Here is a 26,720-nt window from a genome sequence, read left to right as displayed (position 1 = left end):
TTTTTGTGCAGGAGGCTTCCTTCATAGCTGCAGGAGGTTGATTTCCCTGCTGAGAATCCCTTTTAATGACATCAAGATTTCCCAATAGCAATTCATATTAAGAGCTCGCAGAATGCACAGGAGAGCCAAATGACATACTCTTCACGGACATTCAGGTCTGAGCGCTTTTTTTTTTTCCTTTCTTCTCTCTCTGTCTGCCCCATTTCGCCAGGGAACCGTGTCTTTTCTCTGTATCACTGCTTTATCAGAACAGATTGGATGATTTCGATTTGCCAGTCAAATCGAGAGTCAGTGATTTGTCAGTGTCTGTACTATAAAAGCAATGTATAAAATGATGAAAAGCAAATGATCAAATTAAAGTCGTAATTGGATGGGAATAGCAACACCTTCTAGAAGAGCCTCTTCAGTGCCACCGTGGAACGTTCTGGATATGAAAAACGAAACAATTCAGAACTTCCAACAAACAGCCACACATTAGCTTGGTGCATTAGCGTGCCTGGAAATAAGAAAAACAAAACAAAATCCATAGCTGCTGTCATTTTTGTGGTTGAATCGTGCTTTCATTATCCTCATTGGCCTGGCAAGCTGTTCTGCAGCCTCAGTGGGAAAACCTCTTAACGTGACCGAAGCAACCGCCTAAGTCAGAGTAACTGTAAAATAAATTGACCGTATGTCGTGGTAAATAAGATAAGACCGAATCCGCACTGCACAAACAGGCGATGAAGTTGCCGCTGTATCTTGCTCTTTCTCTCCCAGCTCATCCCCAGGTTCTCCAGCCAGCTCCCATGACTAGAGCCCTGCCATTTTTGCACCCGATGCCTATCTGGCCCATGCAGAGCTACACAAACAGGTGAAGAACTGGACATTCTCACTATTTTTTGCTGCATATCCCACCCCTCTCTCTACGATAAATAAGACACATCGACACATTAAACATAAATGTGCCCAACTTCATTTTTACCAACCAAGATTTTATTCACAATTAGCTACAGTGTTACTTTGCTGCGCTACCCAGGAGGCAAATGGAGCCTAACAGGTTTAATGACAGACATTACTTTTCCAAATCCATAATAATCACTGCAGGAAAAGAAAAACACAGTTAACGGAGTTCTTCCCATTTAATAAATATGATTGTAAATGCATCAAACAATTACACACAGCACAGTTGATTGAAACAAAACATTACACCTTAACATTTGTTCTTATACAAAAGCTGTACAGTTTATTTATAAATGTATTTTTTATTATTATTAGTAGTATTTCTCTAAAAAAATAATCTTACTAATTCTGCAGGGGGGCGGAGATGGTGAAAAAGAGTGTAGCACTAAGAGAGAGGGCCGGTTAGCACACGCTTGGGTTCTGTCACATTACAATGTATCATAACAAGGAGACCGACGTCGTTTCTCGTAACAGCACTTCCTGTCTGCACAGACTGGCCTTCACCTGGTAGGCGCTTATAACAACCAACCTCCTGATCTTATCTGGGTGAGTCATTTCCTCTGTCTTGTGTTGAGGGCAGGTGAGAGTCCTTCTCTCTCCATTATTTTGGAATTGGGCCTCAAAATTGGGCTAAGCGGTTATCGATAATTTAAAATATTTAAAGTGTTAATGAACCAAAATTAAGCTTTTGATACATTGAAATGAAAGCAATGCCTGCCCTGTGAATGGCGCACATAACACATTCTGAATAGAAACTCTCAGGGATATGGGGCCCACCAACAACAGTTGTTAATGTTTTGCTATTTTCTTGGGCCCTATGAGTCATGGGCCCTTACAATCACCCCCCCCGTCCTTGTCAGTTGAACATAAGCCTTCGACCTTTGATTTGTTCCAATTTGTAGCTACCAAAAAATAGAAACCTAAACATTTCAATTCAGTCAAAAAAACAAAGGCATATAATATGATATATATCGTAATTTCCTGTGTATAAACCGCTACCTTTGTTTTAAACTTTGAACCCTGCGGCTTATACAGCGGTGCGGCTAATTTATGGCTAAGTTCTAATCTCGTGACATCTCCTTTGCTTCAGAACTACTACTAATCGTTTAAAGACTGTGTCGCTCGCGAGTCAGTGAGGAAGCGCCAGGTCTTTCTTTGGCAGGAGCCAACCACAAGCTATCAGTGAACTCACAGCGAGCTTGTCAACCCATTGGAAATTGCAGCAGGTCATGACTCAATATGACAGTCTGACTCACGGTGTCATCTTACAAAGAACAGAAAAATCATCACGCAGCATCTTAACACTCAAAAAGTAGCGAGGAAATATACAATACAGGTACCAATACAAGTTTAAAATAAAAATAAATAAAAAAAACTATTTTAACTTTTCCCAAAATGCATTTCATCCAAGCAAAGCATTTTAATGGTGCCTGTAGGGGCGCTGTAATGACGTCAGCCTCCCTCTGGGCTCCTCTGCTGGACAGAGGCAGCATTGCAGGGCTTCGGCAGCCATCCATCCATTTTCTATGCTGCTTGTCCTCCAATGAAATGCTATCTGTCTGTCTGTCTGTCTGTCTGTCTGTCTGTCTGTCTATCTAATGACCTCGTGCAATCACCAATGTGTTGTGGGTTTTTTCATAGCTCATGACTGGCTACTGTCAAATAAAGAGCTGCCTGGTCCTCACGGACTTGTGCGCGCCAAAAACAGTCTAATACACCAGAAATTCCGGTACATAAACATTTGAAAGCAAAAAATAAAAATAAAAAAAAAATCCTCTCAGGGTTTTAACTACTGATATGAAAGGGTATGCAGAAAATTTCGTTTTATCTTTCCGGAAATATCCTGCCCTGCTTCTCCTACCAAAACGAGTTATCTGAGAGGATGTGCATAATATCCAAGATTCTGCGTCCATGGTCAAAACGAGTTCCAGACGGAACAAGCGAACCATTCATATAGCCTGCAGGAATATGTGCTGTATCTTACATTTAAAAATCGTTAAGTATTATATGCATTACCGGAAGCGTGAGCTTAAAAAGAAAATGAATAAAAAAAATAAAGAAAAAAAACTAACCCCACCGTGAATAAGTTACAATTTCAATAGAAAATGTATATTGTGCCATAACTTTGCTTTCCAAGAAATACTGGAGGTTGTAAAGTACCTTATTCATAGTGAATAGCAACATTTCCGTTTTGGATAACACTTGTTATTGAAATACATACATTATTAACATATATTGACAGTCATATTTTACAAATTAGGTGTAATTCACGTCAATAACAAATGCATATTTATATGAATAAATAATACACTGTTTTTATATATACTGCTGCTATTTGCTTCTCATATCATATAAAGAAATTGTGTACATGTAGGCAAAACCATAACATTACTTCTTAACGTCTGTCACCCTTTTCCATCATGCTGTCATTGAACTCAGCATCGTGGTGATGACTTCTCTCAGTAGATGACTCGGTAAAAACGTGTCATATGATATACAGCATGTTTAAAGGAAACGATAATGTGTCCATAGTTTCTTCTAGTGTGTAAACAACATGCACAGGTATAAAGCTCAAAACCATAGCGTCCCAAATGATTTATAAAACGATGTGGTGGTCCAGTCCAAAGTTTAGACAACATACGTGGGGAGTTCTGTGGAGAATTTCACATGAACATGAGGTTTCTTACATCCTAGGGGAAACAAAGCAGTACAAAGGTGAATGAGATTGTTTTGTGTGCTAGAGAATGTACATGATAGCGTGTCTGGGGTGATTACGTTCAGGGATAATACACACAGGGTCAGGGAGGGGTTAGCACACGTGAACAAGGTGAAAAACCCAACGATAACCGTTTAGTTAAGAGCAGATTCCGACATATGAAAAGCATATCTGGCACAGTGGAATTTTGGTTAGCGTACGCCTCGGTTAGTGCGTTTTTCAGTTAACATCCAAAATGTAAACCAAAATTTTGCCTCAGTTTGGGTACATTTTCTGGCTAGTATACAATATGGTGTGACTGTAGTTCATTGCTAACTAACGCAGTTACGCCACAATTCTCAAAAATATTAACACAAAACAGGGTTTTTTTGTTAGTTTTACATGCAGAAAATGATTATAGATGCATATAAATGACAAATGAAAGGTGAAAATGAACGTTTAAGGTTATTTTTCCACTCATTGAAGATGTGATTGTTAGCCATCGAGCTGAAAGGCCTGAATTATCACCTGAATGTCCATTAACCACCTGGCAGTATATTATACAGGAAGATGGAGACGGACATGTTGGACACCAATAATGCTGAGCTAACAGAACTTGTGACATTTTCCAATACTCAAGAGGTGACAGATACTGCATTTTATGTGCCGTAAAATGTGTTTGTCCAAACACCAAGCTTTCAGCACATTAATTCAGGCGTGATTGCTTGTTAAAATATGCTTACAGAGCTCAGGCCACTGCTCAAATTAGCCAAAAATAATAATGACGCATGACGTTGCTAATGTTATGGATGCAATCTTTTTGCGGACACTTCATTACCGGATGTGATCAAAAACAGTGATAGTAATAGCTACCCAACCCCCTGCGGCACTGCACAGGTGTAACGGAATGGAATGGATTGGTGGGTGTGGTGTCCCCATAGCCAGCTAGTTTGGCAACACTATCGTCCTTGAACCAATTTTGGTAACTTTGGCAGTGTGGACAGGAGCCAAGTCCTGTTGGAAAATGGAATCTGCATCTCTCCAAAGATTGTCAGCAGAAGGAAACATGAAGTGCTCTGACATTTCCTGGTATCAGGACCCCAGTTTGAGAATCCTTGCTTTATGTGATGTATTTCTGTTTGTCCTCTCTATAAATGATAAAAGAATCTGCTCTTGATTAAAGATAAGGGCAACATATATTTGTAGTCTGTGTATAATCAGATTTCTGCTACTGCTTCCTTGTTATGAAACGGTATTACAGTGAAACCTTGGTTAGCGTCATTAATCCCTCCCAGAAGGTCCAACTCTCACCAAAGCGTATTCTAACCAAATGCATTTTTCCCATCACAGAAATAATGTAAATCCAATAAAGCCGTTCCAGAAAGTCACAAATGTTAACACAAAACACATTTTTATAGTTTTACAACTATACTTTTACACACATGAAACAATTCTAAACCCATTTAAATGAAGAAGGATAAATGGACATTTAAGGTTACTTTTACCTTCATCGAAGACATGATTGTTGACAAAGACACGATGTGGAAGCGAACGAAAGATGGGCACAAGGTGGTAAAATAACGGCATACTGTTTTTGTTAGCTAATGAGAGTAAAACGTATCCGACATAACAGCTATCAATATTTTACTGCGACTGAATGTAGCCTCATATACAGTAAGCCAATGGCTCATTGTTTTTTTGTGGTTATAATTGTAACTTGAGACGTGCCCATCCTTACAGTAACAGTGCTCCTTAATACCATTGTCCTCTGTTCTCCATGGAGTGCTGACAGAGGAAGGGACATGTTAGTACCAAAAGCTTGACGGACAGTAACCAAGGGAGGGTGTGGGTTTTCGAGAAAGGTAAATTGAACTGAAAGACTTGAGAAAACCTATTGGAAATATACGCCTGAGTCTTAATGCCTCAGAAAATGCAAAAACACTGCGCAGCTTTTTTGTCCACAAATGGAGGTCATACTTTTTTAGTCTCCATGCTCTCCCGGAGCGGACCGTTTAACTTCTAAAAAACATAGAACAAAAAACACGCGATGAGATTTATGACATAACAAGTACAGCTGCACTCTGAATCATTCAACCCCAGGCCGTTTTTGTCCACACAAAACACATTTCATTCACCCTAAGTGGGTAAAAATGTATAAATATGTGATGATACAGGTCACATGTACGGTATACATGCACCACTGTTAAAAAAAAGCCCACCATTTTTCATTTTTATGTCATCAGGCTTCACTGATAATATTTTTTAGTCAAGCGTTGAGATCTCACATTTTGCTTAAGATGCGCTAGCCAATGATAGCATTCTTAAGTGGTGAGCACCTATACAGTTTATAATTGAAATGCATTTGATAAGTGTCTTAGACATATTAAACCTTAAATCCTGATTGTGCATATGATATGTTAGCATCCGTTTCTAGTGAGCAACGGCAATTGAAGAGAGAAGGGTAGGGGTTCTGGGGCTGAATCCAATCAAACAATTGCAACAGTCACTTTTATTGGAAATATTAATTCGAAATCAGAGGAGAATGCCAACGTCAAGCTAGCAGGAAGGTTTGGAGGGTTTGCCAGAAAGAGACATTTTTATGGGCGTATCAGTTCCTCGCGGATTTTCACCATTCACCCGTAGGCGTGGAACGTAACTAACGTGAAAAGCTGGGATCTACTGTACTGCACGTGCGTCATCTTAGGTGTTTTGAGATATTTAAATTGCTTTTGGGTTGTTGGTTTATTGCAAACTGCCGGACGTTTAGACGCTTATACAGTACAGGTACACGCAAACAAGCAAACTGACAATGAGTGTTGAATAATTTTGAGTGCAACTGTACATGATCACCACGAGTGACACATGACAACAACATTCAGTGTGAGAAATGGTGTGTTTACCGATGGGCTGTGAGTTAAATGCTGTGTCCAGAGTCTCCAAAGAATGAACCAAGTCCTGCCGGGAGCTGGCCGTGGCTTCTATTGGATTAGCTGGACTCATCATTTCTTGTTCCTTTTCGTTCTGCATCTGCGCATAGACGTTGAGGCCTGGGATCTTCCTTGAGAAAAGATTTACATTGAGGCAAATGGATGAAGGGCGCAGCCTAACTGAAAGAACTAAAGCGGGGCCACGACGAGATCAAATTCACCTTTGGAGATGCCCTGCATATGTGCACAGCTGCCACTGTTTACTTTTCTAACATCATTCAACCTACAGTATATCGTGATGTGAATCAGTAATCACTGGTGAAAGGTTTTGCTCTTTTCTTTGACCCTTCCTGCCCTATTCCCTTGCAAACAACACCTTGGTGAAAAGAAATATCTTCACATTTTAGAAAGGTCAACTGCCTACATTCAAAGGGCTTCCTATCAATAAACAACAGCGACTGACTGACATTTCTTTTGAAACAAATGACCAGACAAAAGACGATGTGCGAGCTGTAAGATGATCCCCAAACCCCGTACACCTTTTACCTCCTTCTCATGTGAAATCTTTACAAACAGGATATTTCATGAATATTTTACCTCTTGAATTTGTAGATGACAAATACAGCTAAACCCGCAACCACAACTGATAGCAGCATTAGCATGGCAGAGGTACTGTGGTTCTCGTTGCTGTCCACTAGGGGCGCTGCAGAGATAAGAGAAGACAAGGCGTAGACGTCGTAAATGTCACAACCATATCCACTTTGTTTCCACCTAACTAAATCATACTGTCAGCATTGAGTAGCATGAGTAACAGCTATGTTAATAATGGAATATTAGTATATTCAGCGGAATATACTTCTCTTACACTTAATCATATTAGTCTCTTTCGGAAAGTTGCAGCATCCCCAATAGGCACAGGCACACACACTTGCTATGAAGCTCACTCTCTGAAAGTCTCTGTGTTGCTAAACGGTGGGAGCCAATCAGACAGAGTTGGGATTATTAGTAAATAGGGGCAGCAAACAGGATTATATTATTCCTATCCACTGTGTGTAGGTTGGATTTTCCATTCGGGAGACTCACACTAACAAGCAGAAAGTCCCCACCCTCCCCAAAAGTAGTGTCTGTGGCGTTACCTGCTGACAGGTGTGCTGCAAAGACTGTGACCTGGACCCCAGGCCGGAGAGTAAACTTAACCAGGTTTTGATTCAAGGCACTCAGCATAATTTCAGACAACTGTTGGGAGACAAAATGAAACATGGTTTATGAATTTCGTTCAGAAATACTGTACTTTTATATCTGACATCTAATTTCTGATATTTCCTTTACATTTAAGACTGCATTTCTTCTTTATTGTTGAGTAGGGCTGCAACTAACAATTATTTTCTTAGTCCATTAATCTGAAACTTGTTGTTTTGATTACTGGAGTAATCGGTTAGGCCCTAGTGGGATCAAATCAATATTAACCAAACACAAACAGTTAGTGGTTTGGTCCGCAACAAAAGGCAAAAATGTCCAGCACTTTTCCCCAAAGTCAAAGCTGATGTGCGGATATCTTGTTTTGCCTAAAAGATGAAGGTCACAGCTCTGCTTCCATTGATGACTAAGGATATTATTTACAAAAATCACATTTGAGAGGCTGAAATGAGAAGATATTTACATCTTAAAACCCCCAAAAAACAATTAATAAAACACCAAAATAGGTGCAGATTAACTGAATAACCACTTAATTATTGATCTGTTGATTAATTGTTGCAGCTCTACTTTGGAGCATGTTAAGTCTCTTTTGCGAGTTTGTGGGAAAAAAATAGCTTTTCCAAATTTAGTGAAGACAAATGTAACATTCAGTCCATCCATTCATGGTCTATAAAAGCCAAGCTGTTTACGGTCAAGAGTAAGCGGTATTCCAGCTGACCCACAGGGCTACAGCGTGATAATCAAGTCAGTCACAGACTTACACATAGAGACAACCATTCACAGCAACATTCACAACTATACAGGCAATTTACCAACTTGACTTAACCTTAACGTGCGCATGTACGTGTATTTGACTGCGGCAGGAAGTCGGAATACCCGGAAAAAACCCATACAAGCACGGATTTGAAAGTTTTGCAGCAATTGGGTTACTCTGCATTATTTGTCAGCTAAAGTTACAAAGTCCCTTCAAATACACTTCTCCTGTTTATGTGTATTAGTCTGCAGCAATGCATGCAAAGTGTGTGTGTGGGGGGGGGGATTATTATTTGATTGAAGAATATCAACAAAATCCAGAATGTTTTTTATAAACGTTATATATGAATTTGTATTTGATCATGTAAAATAATGATTTGATACCCAAGCAAAACATGGCTTAGTGCTCGGTAGAGAAACCTTTGTTGGCAAGCACAGAGGCCAGACAGTTTTTCTTGTTGATCACCATGGTTGTGCACATCTCAGAAGGTATTTTGGTGAGTTTTATAATGGGATTAAGATCTGGAGACTGGCTAGGCCACTCCAGTGTCATCATGAGCCACTCCTTCTTTGCCTTGGCTTGACATTTTTTGGTCATTGTCAGGCTTGCTGGAGCCACATGGCTGGGGCCAGGAGTTTGGAATATCCAAGATTATACGGGATTGGTCACTCAATGCGGTAAAGTCTTCCTGTACCCTCGGTAGAGAAACCGTTCCGAAGAGAATGCTGTCAGCTCCATGTTAGACAGTGGGAATGGTGTTCTTGATGATCACTTTTCCACATTTCTCTGCCTCCAAACATGTCGAGTTGAGTTGATGCCAAAGAGTTCCATTTTAGTCTCGTCTAACCACACTTTCTCTCACCCCTTCTGTGCATCTTCAAATACACATTTCACAAACACAAGTGGCAACATGTTGGCTGCACAGTGAGGAAATTGTGGATTTGAATCTCTGTGTGGAGTTCTTCTGGGTACTCGAGCTTCCTCCCACATCCCAAAAATATGCATGCTAGGTAGAGATGAGCGAGTACACCACTATCTGTATCTGTATCTGTATCTGTATCTGTATCTGTATCTGTATCTGTATCTGTATCTGTATCCGTTTCCGTATCCGTATCTGTATCTGTATCTGTATCTGTATCCGTATCTGTATCTATTTAACCATCTAAATTATCCGTAGCTGTAGCTGTACTCGGAGTGGGCGTGTCAGGAACCGAAAATGGGCGTGGTTTGACTGGAAATGTGCAGGGTTTAAATTGGTACATTATTTTAAGTCTGAAATTGACATGGATTGATCAGAAGTTTATTATTTAATTATTTTTTAATGATCTGTGTGAAGTTGGTGATTCATGCAAACATCCATTGATGGCAAAGAGGGAAGTAATCTTTCAGCCTTGTTCATTGTAGCTTCCTCAAAAGCAGCGCGTTCAGTACTACAAACAAAATTTTCCAAATTTATATCACCAGCCAAATTATAAGCAGGCAGACAAAAAAAACCCCGCCTGACGCACGAGTTGTCTTGTGAAATGCACCGCATACATTAATTGCAACGTATTGAGAGGGGTGTACTATTTGAACACGATTGTGTATAAAATGTAGTATGATAGCCATACAGGCAGGCAGGCAGACTGTCTGTGTACTGCCAAAGACAAACTAACAAAATTCTTATATTGTAGGTGGCACGCCTGTTTTATGGTGACTTCATGGAATAAGACAAAAATCCATTTAAAGGAAAGACATTTATAACGAGTATCCGGCTCATTCCTAATGTTAGGTTCATAAAAGACTCTAAATTGTCCATGTGAATGGTTGTTTGCTCTGCGATTTGGCTGGCGACCCAGCTGCGATAGGCTCCAGGTATTGAAAATGAATGGATGGAAATTCAAATGGACTTATAATCTTTGCTAAATGTTTTCTTTCTCTACTCTCCAGTGGAGGCTTGCACATGGAGAAATAGCTACACAGCACAACCCCCTTACCCCCCCAAAAAAAGAGCTTCTACACACTGATCAGGTTCTGCCAAGTCAGCAATTTGGCTAACCAGGAGAGACCAAATGGAGAAGGGCAGTAGTGCAGATGTTGTCTCAGCATTCAAAAGTGTGTGAAGGAGAGGTATAGCAGGTTTTACCTTTCTGCAGCTGTCAGACTCCATAACAAACAGTGCTCCAAAAAATCCTGTATAACTGTGCAATAACCGTGCAATAAACCGTTCAATGAACTATGCAATATCCATGCAATTAACCATGCAATAAACCTGTGGCTTGATCAACATGTACACTGCTGTAAATAGTGTATGTAACTTCTTCATTTGTATTACCTTGATTTTGCACTTTCTATGCTGTTGTGTACTCTTGTACTTTTACTGCTGTAAACCTGGAGTTTCCCCTTGTGGGACTAATAGAGGCATATAATATCTTAGCTTATCATTGAAGGGTTTAGTGAAGCTCGGAAAATATGGGTGGAATTTTATTTTTAAGAATTGATGGACAATTTGGACTGTCATCCATTTTTGCGGTCTTAAGTGGCTTCTGCATTCTGTTTGTGCTCAAGGCGAGCTTGCTTTGGGTTTGCAGAAAGCATGTGGCTGTTTAATTACTGATCTTCTTGTAAAATAAAGTTTTGTTAAACCTCCCTCTGCTAAAAGAAAAGTACGTTAAAAATTATGGACTGGTCTTGTCTTTGTAAAACTTAATAAAATCAATAAAATCAAGTAAATACAATCAGCAAATAATAATTCAGCCTCACTCGATCTCTCCTGTCAAGACTGGCGAGTAAACATATGGACTGAAAAAGTTTAAAACTTTGCTATAAAGCAATAGATTGATATGTCCGATGCCTAAAGCCCAAGTCCTAATAATGACAAAATATGTTTATCTTTCCTGTTTTTCTGTCTTCCATTCACACACTTTAAAACAAGTCTTAGTGGCGACTACTTCTCAGAGTAATTCCTGTGGTCCTTCACATTTTCCAGCAGATTTAATGAACGTCCTTTCCTAGTCTCGTTGGGTATCAAGGGCGGTAAATCTATCTATAAATTACAATACAGAGTGAATCAAGATTTATGACTGGCCAGATGGAACAAAAAGAACCTTTCCATATGGTTGACCATGTGATAGTTGGGGGAGCCTAACCACATTGATTTCCCTTGCATGTTCCTGTTTCACTCACACCCATTAAATTCTTTCCACAGAGAGTGGCTCAAATATAATATAATATCAATTATTTGAATGTGAGAAAGTTACTTTAGCCTACCCTCAGCCAGAAATTATTTAGCGAGTTGATCAATCACAGTATCTGTCACCCTTTTTGGTTTCCGTAGGATGGAGGAGAGGAGATATTTGAAATCATTCTCCCTGATACGTTTCTTTCCCTGCCTGGATGTAATGATGAGTCCAATGAAAAGGTTCCACAGGTAAGTTAAGAGTAGACATGATCCAGTGGACCACGACTGACATCTACTGGAGGAAGGTGGAAGTCATGTTTGTCATTATTTTCCAATGCACAATTGGTTGCAGGGCTGAAAAGGCACCCTGTAGCCTATGATTGACAACAACTGCGTCAAGAAAAGAACACTTCCAACTGAAGAGGGTGAAAAGAAGAAGAAATCAATCCACCTGCAGAATTACTGTCAAGGGTGAGGAAAAACAAGGAATCAGTAGCTGATTCTGTACACTATTCTTACTTCGTTCAAATGAGCAGCGTTCTTCTCTGCTTTCGCTTCAATGGACTGTTTGTCAAGCAAGAGGAAAAGCTCCGCTGTTGTAGGCAAGCCTGGGAGGACCGTGACCAGGAGCTGATCCCCACTCACATCTGTGGCCTGGTGGAGGACACGTAGAACAGAAGTGAAGAATACTTACGTTGGTAGTGCATTTGCAGGTTTCAGCTCATGATCTGCACAAGAACAACTATAAACACACATTCATTTGATTTCCCCTCCAAAATTAAATTATTTTATTGCTTAGTATAGATATCGTCTCATATATCCATGGACTAAAAAAAGTGAAAACTTGAAAATGATACCAGAGTCTCATTCACATAAAGCATCATATTTATTCTGTAGTTAAAACCTTTGAAAAAGCATTGCGCTCATTGTTGCACTCACTGTCATTCGCTCATTTCAGTCATTTTTGTCCCAGCGTGACAAAGATTTGCTGTAGAACATGTTGCACGTGTCTTTTCATCTGGGGTTTGTGTGGGTATTCTGCCTTCCAGGTGTAGGTGTCATGAAAAAGTGACGCTAATGACAAATAACGATGCAGAGACATTTGCTGCAAAAGGAAATGTGTGTTTGGATATTTTTAGCCTCTATTTGGAATGTTGCAGGATCAAAATTTACCGATATAATATGACAGGTGATGTTTGATCCATACTATTAAAATGTACTGTATTAGTGAGATAAGGATGTCGCAGCTAGCAGCCAATTAATAAAGTAAAATCTCTTCCTAACTTGTCTCAAGCTGCAAAGCACTGACCTGCAAGTGCCCCTTGTGGGCGTGTCACATGTGGCATTTAGTCTAGCATGACACTGCAACGACCAGAGTCTGTGTGACCCTGAACTCAACGGGTTTGTGCAAGCCTTGAAATCCGAATGCTCTTGAACTACACTTTCCCTTCCTCCCCTCTTCTCTTGCTTGTCATTTATCATCACAAAAGTCAGATGTGCATGCAAAGCCTCAGGGAGGTCACTGCAATTACGGACGGTGAGATATCCAGTCCAGCTGACAGTATTCACCAAAGAAAGGTAACAATTTCCATGAAAAGACCTGAGACCTTCACCTGGATAAGACAGTTCTTGATAACTCGGCTCACGTCCAATCTCCATTCTGGAACATCAGGGTTGTGGTCATCCAGATTTGAAGAAAAGGCCAGCAGATGGGATTGGAAATATTCTGGACGGAAAGAATGCGTAACAAAAAGGTTCGATGTTTGCCCCATGTTGAGATCTCAAGTACAGCGACAAACATGCAAAGTTCAAATCTGATTCAAACAAAATTTGTGATCTGTTTTTTTAATGCATGAACAATATCTACATTAGTGGTGACAGACGCATGATTGCGAATCGGCTTGCCCCCGTTAACGTACGCCCTGGTTAGCATGTTTTTCGGTGAACATCAAAAATTTAGGCCAAACTTTTGCCTCAGCTTATGTGTATATTTCGGTTAGCATACAATACGGTGCTCGTCTTGTCGTGTTATTAATACACTGCGTGAGTCCAATTGTGTTCCTAATCTGTTTGTAATCACAAAGCGTCCTTGTTAGTAGCCTATTAGCGTACTAATACATAGAAACAGGCAGCTCTGTCACTCAATTATGTAATCAGCAGTTGACTCTGTAGTTCTTTGTGAACTGTGACAGTTAGGCCACAAGTATCAAAAATAGTAACACAAAACATCTTTTTATAGTTTTACAATTATAGTTTTAAATGCATGCAATAATTCTAAATACCTATAAATGATGAATGAAAGGGATACATGAACTTTTGTCTTCATTGAAGACATGAATGTTGAGACACAAAAGACACAAAGTGGCAGCGAGAACAACACGAACACCACCTTTGTGTTTTGCCATGACTTATTTCTTGAATTCAATAGTGTTTATTATATTCTTTATCAAAATGCTGGAACTTGTAACTTTCTTTGGTTCCATTTTGTCTTAGTTTACAGTCGTGATCAAAAGAAAAGGCTTGAGGTGATTGAATTCAAGAAATAAATCATGGCAAAACACAAAGGTGGTGTTCGTGTTGTTCTCGCTGCCACATTGTGTCTTTGTCAACAATCACGTCTTTAATGAAGGTAAAAGTAACCTTATCCCTTCATTCATCATTTATATGTATTTCTATGTATTTTGAATTGTTCTCTGCATGTAAAATTTTGTATTATATATATTAATATTTGTAAAACTATAAAAAATATTTTGGGATTTCTGGAAGGGATTAATTGGATTTACATTATTTCTTATGGGAAAAACTGACTTTCTGGAACAGATTAATGACACTAACCAAGGACCAACCAGTAAAAAATGACAGGAACCTCAGATGTTGGCCGTTGTTACGATATGTAGTTGTTGGAGATGCATTAAAAAGAATCTTGAATAAGTAAACAAACACACCAGCCTAAAGCAGAGCCAGGACTTGCAGAACTATGACAACTCTCAGCAGACCTTTCTGTGGGGACTGTTTGGACTTGACCCGTCAATGTCCGTGCCAGGCAGCAAATATGCTTAATGTGCGTTAATGCTAAAATGATAGCACTTATTTTTGCAGCCTGAGGTGACATGTTTGTTACAATGACAGAATCCCCCAAAGAGCTGCAGAATCCTCACCATGGACGGAGATAGTCTTTCTGTCCTGCAGAATAGTATTCCCTACAGACACCTGCACAGTCACCGTGCTTATGCCTTCCCGGGAAAACGTGGATGTCACACTTCCCTCTAGGGTGATTATGGGCTGCTGGGAAAATAAAGTCAGGGAGAGGAAGGATGAGGGTTGAGGGGGATGAAATAGGGAGAGTCAGAACCTCAGGGCTCCTGTGAGAGAACCTTATCAACGGCTGGTTAACATCTCACGCGGCTACATAGGTGTAAGCCGGCTGGCACAAACACACACACACACACACACACACATACACTGTATATGCGTGCACACATGAATGCACAGACACACACACAGCCCACAGAGAGTTCTCTGTATGACACCAGCAACTCCTTCCTGCCCATCTTGTTCTTCCAAGAGCTAAGATAGGAACACTGCTGGGGTTTATTACTGGCTGAAAGCACTATCTGGCACACGTTGGTGTTGAAAAAAACATTCAAACAATAAGATTGGTGGACTTGGCCACTTAGAATGTATATTAAGTGCTTCAATATGCGTTGATCGTCCAAACGTATTCCTTTTCATCCTTGCCACTAAATTTCATTGACATACTGGAGTTGCTCATCATTCAGTTATTACATAATTGTTGTTAATTCCCATTATGCTCACTCTAAAATGTTCTTTTATGGTGTTTACGGCACTGGTGAGGATTTTAATGGTCAAAACCAACCATCTTAAAGCAAAGGTTATAGATCTTTGTTCGGAAGTCAAATAAGTGTATCTGTAAAATTGCATCCAAAGGGCTGCAACACAAAGTGTACTGTAACATATCAATACAGTCGTCCCTCGTCACTTTGACTTGACACGTGCGCTTTGACTTTCACTCTTTCACATTTTTTTTCCAAATATTGTCACAGTTGGAAAGTGGAATAAGTTCTGACATAAGTTACCATGGAGATTTATTCTGTGGAGTTAGCCTGCTCCAGACCAGGCTAAGGTCCAGGATCTATTTCATCTCATCCCTTATCTCAGTCAGTAGTCACCATAAATTGAAACCAATAATTAATCAAAGAATATTATAATTGTGTAATTTTTTACAAGCAACTACCAATGATTTAATCACTCATCATCTGTATATACAGTATAATTTCATAATTATAATCATTATATTCTTGAAACAGCATATTCTCTAATTGTTCTATCATTCAATATTATTTTGCAGTAAAATACAATTTAAAAGCTGGATATGTCTGTGCTTCAATGCCAATGTTCAGCACTACATATACAGTACCTCAGTGTTATTTCCAATCCACCAGATATAGGTTACTGTTCCCACTTGGCTGGGCCACAGCACTGCTGTCAGGTTCACCTCCTTATTCCTTACAGCCACAAAGGGAGCTGAGAGATGGATGTACTCCAGCTGACCTACTCAGGCACACATATGCGTCATAATGTAAATCCAACACACTGCAAACACAGGAAAGAAATGCAACTATTTCTTAAATATATACTGTATATATGTGGTGTTAAGTATTGAATGTTTGTGTCTTATTTATCATCCGTATCATCTTGGTCTGTGGTGGTCCACGATGGCACATGGAACTGACAGATCATTGGGAGCAATCATGCTCACTTTTCAATAAGTACTACATCAGTCAGCTTGTGAAACCAGGTGGCCATCAAGCATAAATGACTTGGAGATATGTGAAATGCTCTGTCTAGCTTGTTTATGAGAGAGACGTGGAGAGATAAAGTACAGACCATCTGCACAAGCTGCACCAGTTTTCAGCAAATGGGATAAAAAAGTAAATGGATGAGCACAAAACTTGAGGAAACATATCTTCTAAAATACACATTTGTAAACACAAATACAACATGATACAAATCTCACATGTTATGTGTAGGTAGAGAATGGCAGTCTCTGAGCCGAGGCTATTCTCCCCCACTGCAGTCACCCGGTAGATGCCAGCTGTTTTGTAGATGTATTTGATCCCATCCTCAATTGAGCTCAGATTGGAATAAGTCAGAGCGTGACCGTCCCCAAAGTCCAGCGTAATGCTTGTCCGTTTCCCATCACCCTGTAAAGAACAGGACAAGTGTACAAGTACAGAGACAGTCATATGCATAGTCTGTAAGCGCTCATTCTTCTCAAAGACCATTTAGCGCTCTTATTGGATCTATCCATCTATACATTCATCAATTGTTCCACCTATTCCAGACCAGGTTACACTTGGACGCCCGGTTTTCTCGTCTCCAACCACTTCTTCCTGTCCCACCCTGATGTGTTCCTACGCCAGCTGGGAGACGTAGCTCCTCCACAGTTGGATGACTCTGGATCATTACTAGGGATGAGCGAGTACACCACTATCTGTATCTATATCTGTTCACCCGTCTAAATTATCTGTATCCATAGCTGTACTTGGAGTGAGCGGGGCATAAACCGGACATGGGCGTGGTTTAATGTAAACGGGTGGGGCTTAAATCGGTACATTATTTGAAGTCTGAAATTGACATGGATTGATCAGAATTTGCTATATTTGTATTATTCAGCTATACTGTATGTGTACTGTGTATGTGTGTAAGTGATCTGTAAGACTTTATTATTTAATTATTTTTTAATGCTCTTTGTGAAGTTGGTGATTTATGCAAACATCCAGTGATGGCACACAGGGAAACGATCTGTCAGCCTTGATCACTGTAGTTTTCTCAAAAGCACCGCGTTCAGTACTACAAGCAAAGTTTTCCAACTGACTTTTGTATCACCAGCCAAATTAGAAGCAAGCAGACAAAAACCCCCCCAAAAAACCACCGGCAGTGACCGACGCAACACAAGCCTTTTACGACTGTCTTGTAAAATGCACCGCATGCGTAACAAAACAAGTTTACCAAGTAGCTTTAGATACGAGCTGAGCTGAGGAAAACCTAAAAAAAACCCGTCCGGAGTGGAGGCACTGACTAACGCGACACGAGCCCTTTTCAACTCTCTCTGGCTGTAGGGAGTCTGTCAAGAGAGGGGCAGTCGCTGTGTGTGACTGGCCAATCACAGAGCGTGAAGATTAAATACAAAAGTAGTTAATGAGGATTTTCCTTCATCACAATTATGGATAATGACGAGCTGTACTCGTTTCATGCTCGTACTCTGCAAAAATGCATTATCCGTAAGGGATACTCATCTAAAACCAATCTCCGGCTCTTCCCTACTCTTTACCTTATCCCTTGGGGTAAGCCCAGCCACCTTGCAAAGGATACTAATTTCAGCCAATTGTGTCAACGACTTGTCCTTTAAGGTAACCACACAAAGTTTGTCACAATAAGAGATTGACTGATAAATTGAGAACTTTGCATTCTGGCACACGACAGTCCAATACATCAATCACGTTACTGCAGATATCCAATCTGCGTGCCCTTGTCAAAACCCGTATTTCCATAATTTGTGAACATGGCCTCAAGATAATAGAGATCCTCCAACTGAAGAAAGACTTAAATCCCAACTGGGAGCGTGCAATCCACTATTTTCTGACTGACAACCATGGCCTCACACAGAGGTGCTTGAGGAATCAATCAGGGTCATATTATCTTCAAACACCAGAGATGAAATCTGAAGATCACCAAACTAGACACCCTCTATGCCTCTGGCTGTGTCTACAAATTCTGTCCATAAAAATAATGTACAGAACAGTGACAAAGGGCAGCCCTGGAGGATTTGACAAACCAAGATTGTGCTCAGATCATACAAGGCCTATGGCCAGGATTAGCGGGTCCCAAAACATGTATTGTTGGAGCACCCCCCAAGGACACGACAAGAGCACAGTTGGATGCCTTTTCCAAGTCATCACCATAAACATCTAGAGTCTTGAGGAATTCAGGCCGGATTTCATCTACCCCTGGGGCCTTGACACTGAGGAGTCGGACTATCTTGCCCGCGGTGATATCATTTTTGCTTCCGTATCCTCAGACTGGGGATGTCCCGTTCCACATGTTTTGGCTTCGGATCCGATCCGATTTTTTTATAGTCTTGCCGATCCAATCTGATCCGATTGTTTTTGTTTGTTTGTTTTAATAATAATAATAAGCTTTTGTTACAAACATGAATTTGTGGAATTTAATATGGTTAAGCTCTTCAAAGCATTACAAATAATGCAAACAAAGTATTGCTGAATTTACTTTTTTATTACACAGCATGATCAACAATATAGTTTGCCTTTTGTAGCAAACCTCTGTGAGTCAGGTTCCTAATCCAATAAATGATCCAATAAAAGATAAAATAGGAAAAAATGGGTGTGCTAAATACTTTCAGGGTAGGACTAATCATTTGATGTGATTATAGGTCAATTTGTGTGACAAAGAGCGCTCTTATTTTGAAAATCGGAATGTGTTGTGTGTGTTGAGAACGGCGAAGATAAACGTGCCTCTCATCTTTTTTCACTCAGAACCTGCACATTGTCAGTGGGTATTGTAAAATGGTCCTTACATTAAAGCAGTAAAACACAACACAGTGAAAATATACTCATCCAGCAGAGTCGCACAGACACACACACACGCACACACAGCCGCACTAGCTAAACTAAGCGAACCCCACTAGCTTTGATTCAAGCTCCATAACAGAGGAGTTTCCAAGGTTTTCGCCACCGTTTCGACATGTTTAGTAGTGTTTGTGCGGTCCCTGTTATCAACCAGCGGTTAGAGCGGCACTTCCCGTGCGATCTCCCTGCACCATGATGCAGCAGTCCGGGCACAGTGAGAATGAACTACCGCTGTAGCCACGGAGCTGAACATCCAACGTTCAACGTGAAATGAACTTCACCACAGTACAACACGGACATGTCGACATGGTGGTGTTGCGTTTTCATCTTCTTGCGGGTGGCGTGAGTCGAGTGGCAACCAGCTTTGAGGGGCATTACTGCATCTACTATGTTGGGGTGTGGCTCAGAATTACGAAATACAGCGGATTGGTAGCTAATCCCGATCCTGAAGATCGGATCGAGACATCCCTACCTCAGTCTCTTTGGAATGTGTATCAACAGGATTGAGAAGCTCCTCAGAGTATTCCTTCCGGCTTCTGATTATAGCCACAGTTGAGGTCAACAGGTTCCGTCCGCACTGCAAACAGTCTGGTCCCAACTGGCACCAACCACAGCTCTGCTCTCCCATTCGGAGACGTGAGTTGCAGACTTGCCAAACGAGAAACCAAGCACAACGTTCCAAGCACACCCTCACAATACGATTCAAGATTCAAGATTCAAGAGAGTTTTATTGTCATGTGCATAGTACAACAGCAGTTATACCATGCAATGAAAATCTTATTCTGTTCATTCTCCCAAGAAAAGAAAGAAAACAAATGAAAGAATAAGAACATAAGAAACATAAACACATAAACATATATACCAATAAATTAAGCAACAACAACAGACGAGACATTAATACAAGTAAATAATACAAATAAATAAATAAATAAAGTGCTATGAGTGTGTGCGTGTGTTGCGTGCGGCGTGTGCGAGTGCTTCGTTGAGGAGCCTGATGGCCTGTGGGTAAAAGCTGTTTGCCAGCCTTGTGGTCCTGGACTTCAAACTCCTGTAGCGTCTGCCTGACGGTAGGAGTGTGAATAATGAGTGTTGTGGATGTGTGCTGTCCTTGATGAGGTTGTGTGTTCTGCGTAGGACTCTAGATTTATAAATGTCTTGCAGTGAGGGGAGGGCTGCCCCAACAATGTTCTGTGAGGTCTTGATCACCCGCTGGAGTGCCTTCCTATCACGTGTTGTACAGTTACCGTACCAAACAGTGATGGAGGCGGTAAGGACACTTTCGATAGTGCATCTGTAGAAGCAACTCAGGATTGTGGTGGACATGCCAAATTTCCTCAGTCTTCTCAGGAAGTACAGTCTCCTTTGGGACTTCTTCAGAATTTGTTGGGTGTTGTGAGACCAGGTGAGGTCCTCGCTGATGTGTGTGCCAAGGAACTTGAAGGTTTTCACCCTCTCCACCTCAGTCTCATCAATAAACAGGGGTCTATGCGGCTCCTTTTCCCTTGTTCTTGGGTCGATGATCATCTCTTTAGTCTTATCTGTATTGAGAAGGAGATTGTTATCACGACACCAAGCTATGAGGTCCGCCACCTCTCTTCTGTATGATGTTTCAATACCACCAGTGATCAGTCCGATGACTGTAGTGTCATCTGCAAATTTAATGATGCTGGTGTTGTTCTGGGAGGCCACGCAATCGTAGGTGAAGAGCGTGTAGAGGAGTGGACTCAGCACACACCCCTGTGGGGTCCCAGTGCTCACAATTCTTGAGCTGGATGTGCGGTTGTGGACTCTGACTGACTGGGGCCTGCCTGTTAGAAAGTTAAACACCCAGTTACAGAGGGAGGGAGACAGGCCAAGTGTGAGGAGCTTATCTGTGAGTTTGTGGGGGCAGACTGTATTAAAAGCAGAGCTATAGTCTATAAATAGCATTCTGACGTATGTGTCCTGGCCCTGTAGGTGAGAAAGGGCTGTGTGGATGGCAGTGTTGACTGCATCATCCGTGGACCGGTTCTGGCGATATGCAAACTGTAGAGGGTCCACGGTTGCCGCCGGGATGCTCTTTTTGATGTGGGTCATGACTAATCTTTCAAAGCACTTCATAACAATAGGAGTGAGTGCTATAGGGAGATAGTCATTCAAGCAGGTCACGTTGCTCTTCTTGGGTACGGGCACTATGGTGGTGGACTTAAAGCAGGTCGGTACAGATGCTTGTGCAAGCGACAGGTTAAATATGTCAGCAAGCACATCAGCTAGCTCTGATGAGCAAACCCGAAGTGCACGTCCTGAGATGTTGTCTGGCCCTGCTGCTTTTCGTGGGTTTGTTTTGTTTAGAACCCTGCGCACATCAGCTGATGTCACCATGAGAGGTGAGTCCTGTGTGCTCCCCAGGTTCCGCCACCCTCTCTGCTCATCAGGAGTTTGGGTGTCAAAGCGGGCATAGAACTCATTCAACTCATCAGGAAGTGTGGTTTGGCTGGACGTGGCTACGCTACTCTGCTGTCGATAGTCTGTGATGTGCTGGAGCCCCGCCCACATGCGCCGAGGGTCTGAGGTGGAATAGTAGCCCTCCAGCTTCTGTCTGTACTGTCTTTTGGCCTCTCGTATGGACCTCCTCAGGTCATATCTGGCCTTTTTGTAGTCATCAGCGGTGCCCATGACAAATGCAGTCGAACGAGCACGTAGCTTAGCCCTTACATCACAGTTCATCCACTGTTTTTGGTTAGGGTATTTTCTGTAATACTTGGTGGTGGTAACAGTCTCTATACATGTGCTAATGTAGCCAGTAACAGCAGAAGCATATTCATCCAAATCAACAGTACAATCTTCCCTCCCCGCTGCAGTTTTAAACACATCCCAGTTTGTGCAGCCAAAGCAGTCCTGAAGTACTTGATCAGTTTCTTCATTCCATACTTTAACTGCTGTACGTACAGGGGGAGCTTTTTTAAGAAGTTGTCTGTATGTTGGATAAAGGAATATAGAGATGTGGTCAGCCTTTCCAAAGTGGGGTCTTGGAGCACCTTTCATGTTGCAGTAGACTTGGTCCAGGATGTTATTTTCCCTTGTGGGAAAGCTCACATGCTGGTAATATTTGGGGAGGACAGTCCTGAGGTTACAGTGGTTGAAATCGCCAGATATAATAAATACAGCGTCTGGGTGTTTGGTCTCGTGTTTATCAATGATGTCATGCAGGAGGCCTAGTGCATTAGCAGTGTTAGCTCGTGGTGGGATGTAAACAGCAGTTAAATACACAGCGCTAAACTCACGAGGCAAATAAAAAGGTCTGCATTTCACCATCAGCAGCTCAATGTCCTGCGAGCAGTGCTTTTCCATCGTCTGTACGTCTGTGCACCACCGTTTGTTTACGTAAACACAGACGCCGCCACCTCTGTGTTTACCAGACGCTAAAGTCCGATCTCCCCGGTAAGCAGCAAATGATTCCAACTGGATCGCCGAGTCCGGTATATCCTCCGTCAGCCAGGTTTCTGTGAAGGTGAGGACACAGCATTCCCTGATCTCACGTTGAGCTGTAATCCTTGCTCGTAGTTCGTCCATCTTGTTTTCAAGAGAGCGGACGTTGGCTAGCAGCAGGCTTGGTAGCGGTGGCCTCGTCGCTCTAGCTTTTAGCCTAGCATGCAGGCCGGCTCGCTTGCCTCGTTTACGCCTCGGATGCTTTGCTCGCCGGGTATTCAGCTCACCAGGTCCGCAGGCTGCTGCGTTCTCCCGGCGCAGAAGAAAGGCAAAGTCTGAGAGGCTAAATGAAGGTTCATGGTGAACCCTGCCGATGTTCAAAAGTGTCTCTCTGTTGTAATGTACTGCGTGAGTGTGTTGAATGTCCAAAATGAACAATAAAATAGCAAAAAATAGAAAAACACGGGAGAGTGTCACAGAGACGTCTGCCACGGAGCGCGCCATCTTTGATCTTTGATTGGCTCTACTGTCCAGCACTCTTCCCTGCCATCAAATCTACGTCATCCTGAGGTGGCAAAAAATTGACATCTCTGCTCCTGGTGTATTGCTAAATAGCTGTATAAATATCTGTTGCACCAGCTATTGATAAATAAACCATAAACATCTTAAGTTTGTGACGTCTTCGTATGGTTTGGATTACCTTCATTGTAAAATTGCATATAAAGGTAATGACTGGGCAGCAGGTAAAGCAGGATGTTCGGAAACTGGAGGGTTGGTGGTTTGAATCTGGCTTTCTCCATCACAGTCACTGTTGTTGTGTCCTTGGTTTATAAATACGACTGAATGTTTGGTGGTGGTCGGAGAGGCCACTGGCACAAATTGGCAGACATTCGTCTGTCTACCCTAGGGCATGTGAGGCTACAGAGGTAGATTACTACCACCATTGTATGATTGTGGAGTGAATGAATAATGGATTTCAGTTTGAAGCTCTATGTAAAGCTAATCCATTATTATTATTATAAACACATACCTTCCATAACATTACACATGCAAATGACTTTATGATGTTTGCATACAGATACAAAGATAATTAACACACGTATTTGTTTCAAAAGTTTATTTTTTTATTTATTTTTATTTTTTTTACCAAGTCAGAGGACTGGGAAGTTTTTCAAGTCTAATTGAAATGCCATGTTGTTGTATGTTAAATTCAATCCACCATTGTAGGTTACATATTTGGAATTTTGCTGTTGCTTTTCTTCGAGACAGACTACTGGTTTTGGTTTTGCCATTGAATTATGTCCAAAATGGTTTAATCTTATCAGGTGTATCTAACAGGATGCCATCAATTAATTGTTTTGGGGGTTGAAGGACCCCCAAAAGGGGGAATTATATTGTAGAATGACTCAGTATCGAGTAAAAGAGTATCCTGTATGACAAAACTAGATAAGAAACACATACGCAATCAGCATACAGTCAAAGCTCAAGAATGTGTTGTTAATGGAGAACCGGTATTGCATATCATTCTGAACTCTATGCGTATGAATGTTCAAGAATGTTCCGTTGGGAAGATTCATGTGGTCGGAGTCCTATAAAAATGAATCTACAATAAATCAAGACCACCCCTCATCCCTGTCACCATCAAGCTGTTGTTTAACAATATTTCTTCAACAATATTTGTATTACTGTGGGTGTAGTTTTCAGTGCTGTAGAACTGAGCTGCATCATTTTCAATGTCCATAAAGTCAATGGAGTGAAAAGGTGGTTACCTGCTCGAGAAAAACAAGAAAGGTGACATTGGTGCCCTGTGCAGCCGTCAGCGCACCCTCGCTGGTGACCAGGTGAAGACCTTTGGGCGCTTGCATGGGACACTGCTGCCTCCTGGCTGTGTATTCCACAATGACTCCAGCTGTACAGTTGTTAGATACCACCTTCCTATAGCTAAAATATAAACATGTCAATAGAACTGATTTTTCACATGCCAAAATACACGTATCAATGTTATTCTAACATAAAGTCAAAGCAAACTGTTGAAGATGCATATAAAAAGTATTACATGTATGAATGTATTCCATAACAAAATGAAAACAATGTTGATGGTAAATTAAATAAAAATAAAGCAGGGTTAAACAGCTTCACAACTAAAGCAATTCAAAGGCCTCAAGGAAAATAAGTTTTGCATTCCTTCATGGTCATACTCAATCATATTCAGTAACATATTAAAGCTGCAATGTCCTTGTGGCGTGCCAGACAACAAATAATTGCTTCAATTTTTCTGACATAAGAGGATTAAAAATGATAACAACCTGCAAAGAATTTCACACAGAGATGATTTATTATTTTGGCATGAATATATTCACTAAGTTTGTATTATGTAATGAACAAGCACTGACATAATGTGAATGAAATGCTGTCATCGTGAGGAGAAGGAACATTAGTGTGGGGAAGTATATCCCCGGCGGACCGCTCAATCGTGGCGGAATCTCATTACAAACACTAAACAACGAACTAAACATGTTTCACCTAAAAACACTGGTGAAAGTTGGCAGAACCTAGCGGGGAAGATGTATTGCATCAATAAATGTAAGGCATTTTGCATATAATTAAAAGATATTTTATTCACTAACCCAAAAAGCTATGCTGGTAAAAACAAGTGTAAAATGTAAAAAACGGAATTCTAAAAAATCAAAACGGAAAAAACGGAATTTGGGAATTTCATTGGGCCCTACTAAACATATAAAACAGATAAAAAGAGACATCATTACTTATTATCATTACTGCATGTAATGGGACACAGCTATGCCACCTACAAAGACCGGTATTAAAACATCTCCAAAAACACACACTGCAGGCGCTAGTCGCTAGCCGCTGTGGTGCAGCGAGGTGTCAATATGCTAGTAACATAGTTTGGCGGAACAATGTTTATAATAACAATGTCACTGTAGCTTGGTTAATATGCATGTCACATTATATGTACCGTAATTTCCAGTGTATAAGATGCAACAATGTTTAAGCCGCACCCACTAAATTTAGAGAGAAAAACAGATTTGTAAATATATAAGCCGCACCGGACTATAAACCGCACATGTCCACGAGAGTAAAAGACATATTGTGGTGCGCACGGCTGCGTGAGGACCAGGGAGCTCTTTATTTGACAGGAGACAATCAGGAGCTATGAGAAAACTCACAACGAGCTTGTCAACCCATCGGAAAACGTAGGAGGTCATTACTCAATATAAGAGTCTGACTCACTGTGTCATCTTAGATAGAAGGCTAAAATCATCACACGGCAACTTAACACTCAAAAGTATGCTTAAGAAATATACAAGGACCAATATGAGTTAAAAATATAAAAACAACTACCAGGGAGGTCCGATATTGGCTTTTGTTGCGGATAACTGATATGACGATATTGTCCAACTCTCAATTTCCGATATCAACCGATACAGGCACGTGTAACATCACATATCTCATTGGATTGGACTTATTACCTTATTATGTATTATTATTATGTATTATGTATATTGCACTACACATTTGATGTGATCTGTTTCATATTTATTTATTTTATTTATCTCTCTATCTATGTACAGTATGTCGTGAATTACAGTGGGGTAAATATCAATTTGAACCCCTGCTGATTTTGTAAGTTTATCCCCTTGATGAACAGCCTGTTACTTTAATTTTATATTGTAACACAGTGAGACAGAATATCAACAAAAAATTAAAACACTCCATTAAATAATGGTTATAGATTAATTGTTATCTGAGTGACTGAAATAAGAATTTGATCCGCAGACAAAAGATAGCTTAGTACCTGATGGCAAGCACAGAGGTCAGTTGTTTCTTGTGGTTGGTCATCAGGGTTGTGCACATCTTATGAAGTTTTAAATCCAATCCTCTTTAGAAAGCGAATGCTTTGAGACTGTTGAGGTTTTCAAGTCTGCTGCTTTGCAACTCAAAGTTTCAG

General features: G+C 40.9%; 1 protein-coding gene across 6 annotated transcripts in view; it reads right to left on the bottom strand.

Annotated features, from left to right (window-relative positions):
• Positions 1–952: 952 nt before the first annotated feature.
• Positions 953–26,720, bottom strand: part of LOC129182357 (VPS10 domain-containing receptor SorCS1-like) — a 161,899-nt gene continuing 136,131 nt past the window's right edge. Inside the window, exons 18-27 of one of the 6 annotated variants that reach the window (XR_008570630.1) lie at positions 24,520–24,691; positions 16,711–16,897; positions 16,111–16,244; positions 14,831–14,957; positions 13,286–13,398; positions 12,192–12,326; positions 7,698–7,797; positions 7,159–7,264; positions 6,535–6,688; positions 953–3,590 (exon numbers count right to left, since the gene is read on the bottom strand). Coding sequence is in view for 4 of the 6 variants with exons in the window: in XM_054778355.1 (XP_054634330.1) it covers positions 3,568–3,629; positions 6,535–6,692; positions 7,159–7,264; positions 7,698–7,797; positions 12,192–12,326; positions 13,286–13,398; positions 14,831–14,957; positions 16,111–16,244; positions 16,711–16,897; positions 24,520–24,691 (1,294 nt within the window). In the remaining 2 variants the exon portion in view is untranslated. Of the gene's footprint in view, positions 3,630–6,534; positions 6,693–7,158; positions 7,265–7,426; positions 7,527–7,697; positions 7,798–12,191; positions 12,327–13,285; positions 13,399–14,830; positions 14,958–16,110; positions 16,245–16,710; positions 16,898–24,519; positions 24,692–26,720 lie in introns of those variants that run through there. The other 5 variants (XM_054778357.1, XR_008570629.1, XM_054778355.1 and 2 more) reach the window with 5 other exon arrangements.

This window comes from Dunckerocampus dactyliophorus, chromosome 6 (assembly GCF_027744805.1).
Source record: "Dunckerocampus dactyliophorus isolate RoL2022-P2 chromosome 6, RoL_Ddac_1.1, whole genome shotgun sequence".
NCBI lineage: Eukaryota > Metazoa > Chordata > Actinopteri > Syngnathiformes > Syngnathidae > Dunckerocampus > Dunckerocampus dactyliophorus.
The sequence above is the reverse complement of the archived record's forward strand: the minus strand, read 5'-3'. Positions and strand labels throughout refer to the sequence as shown.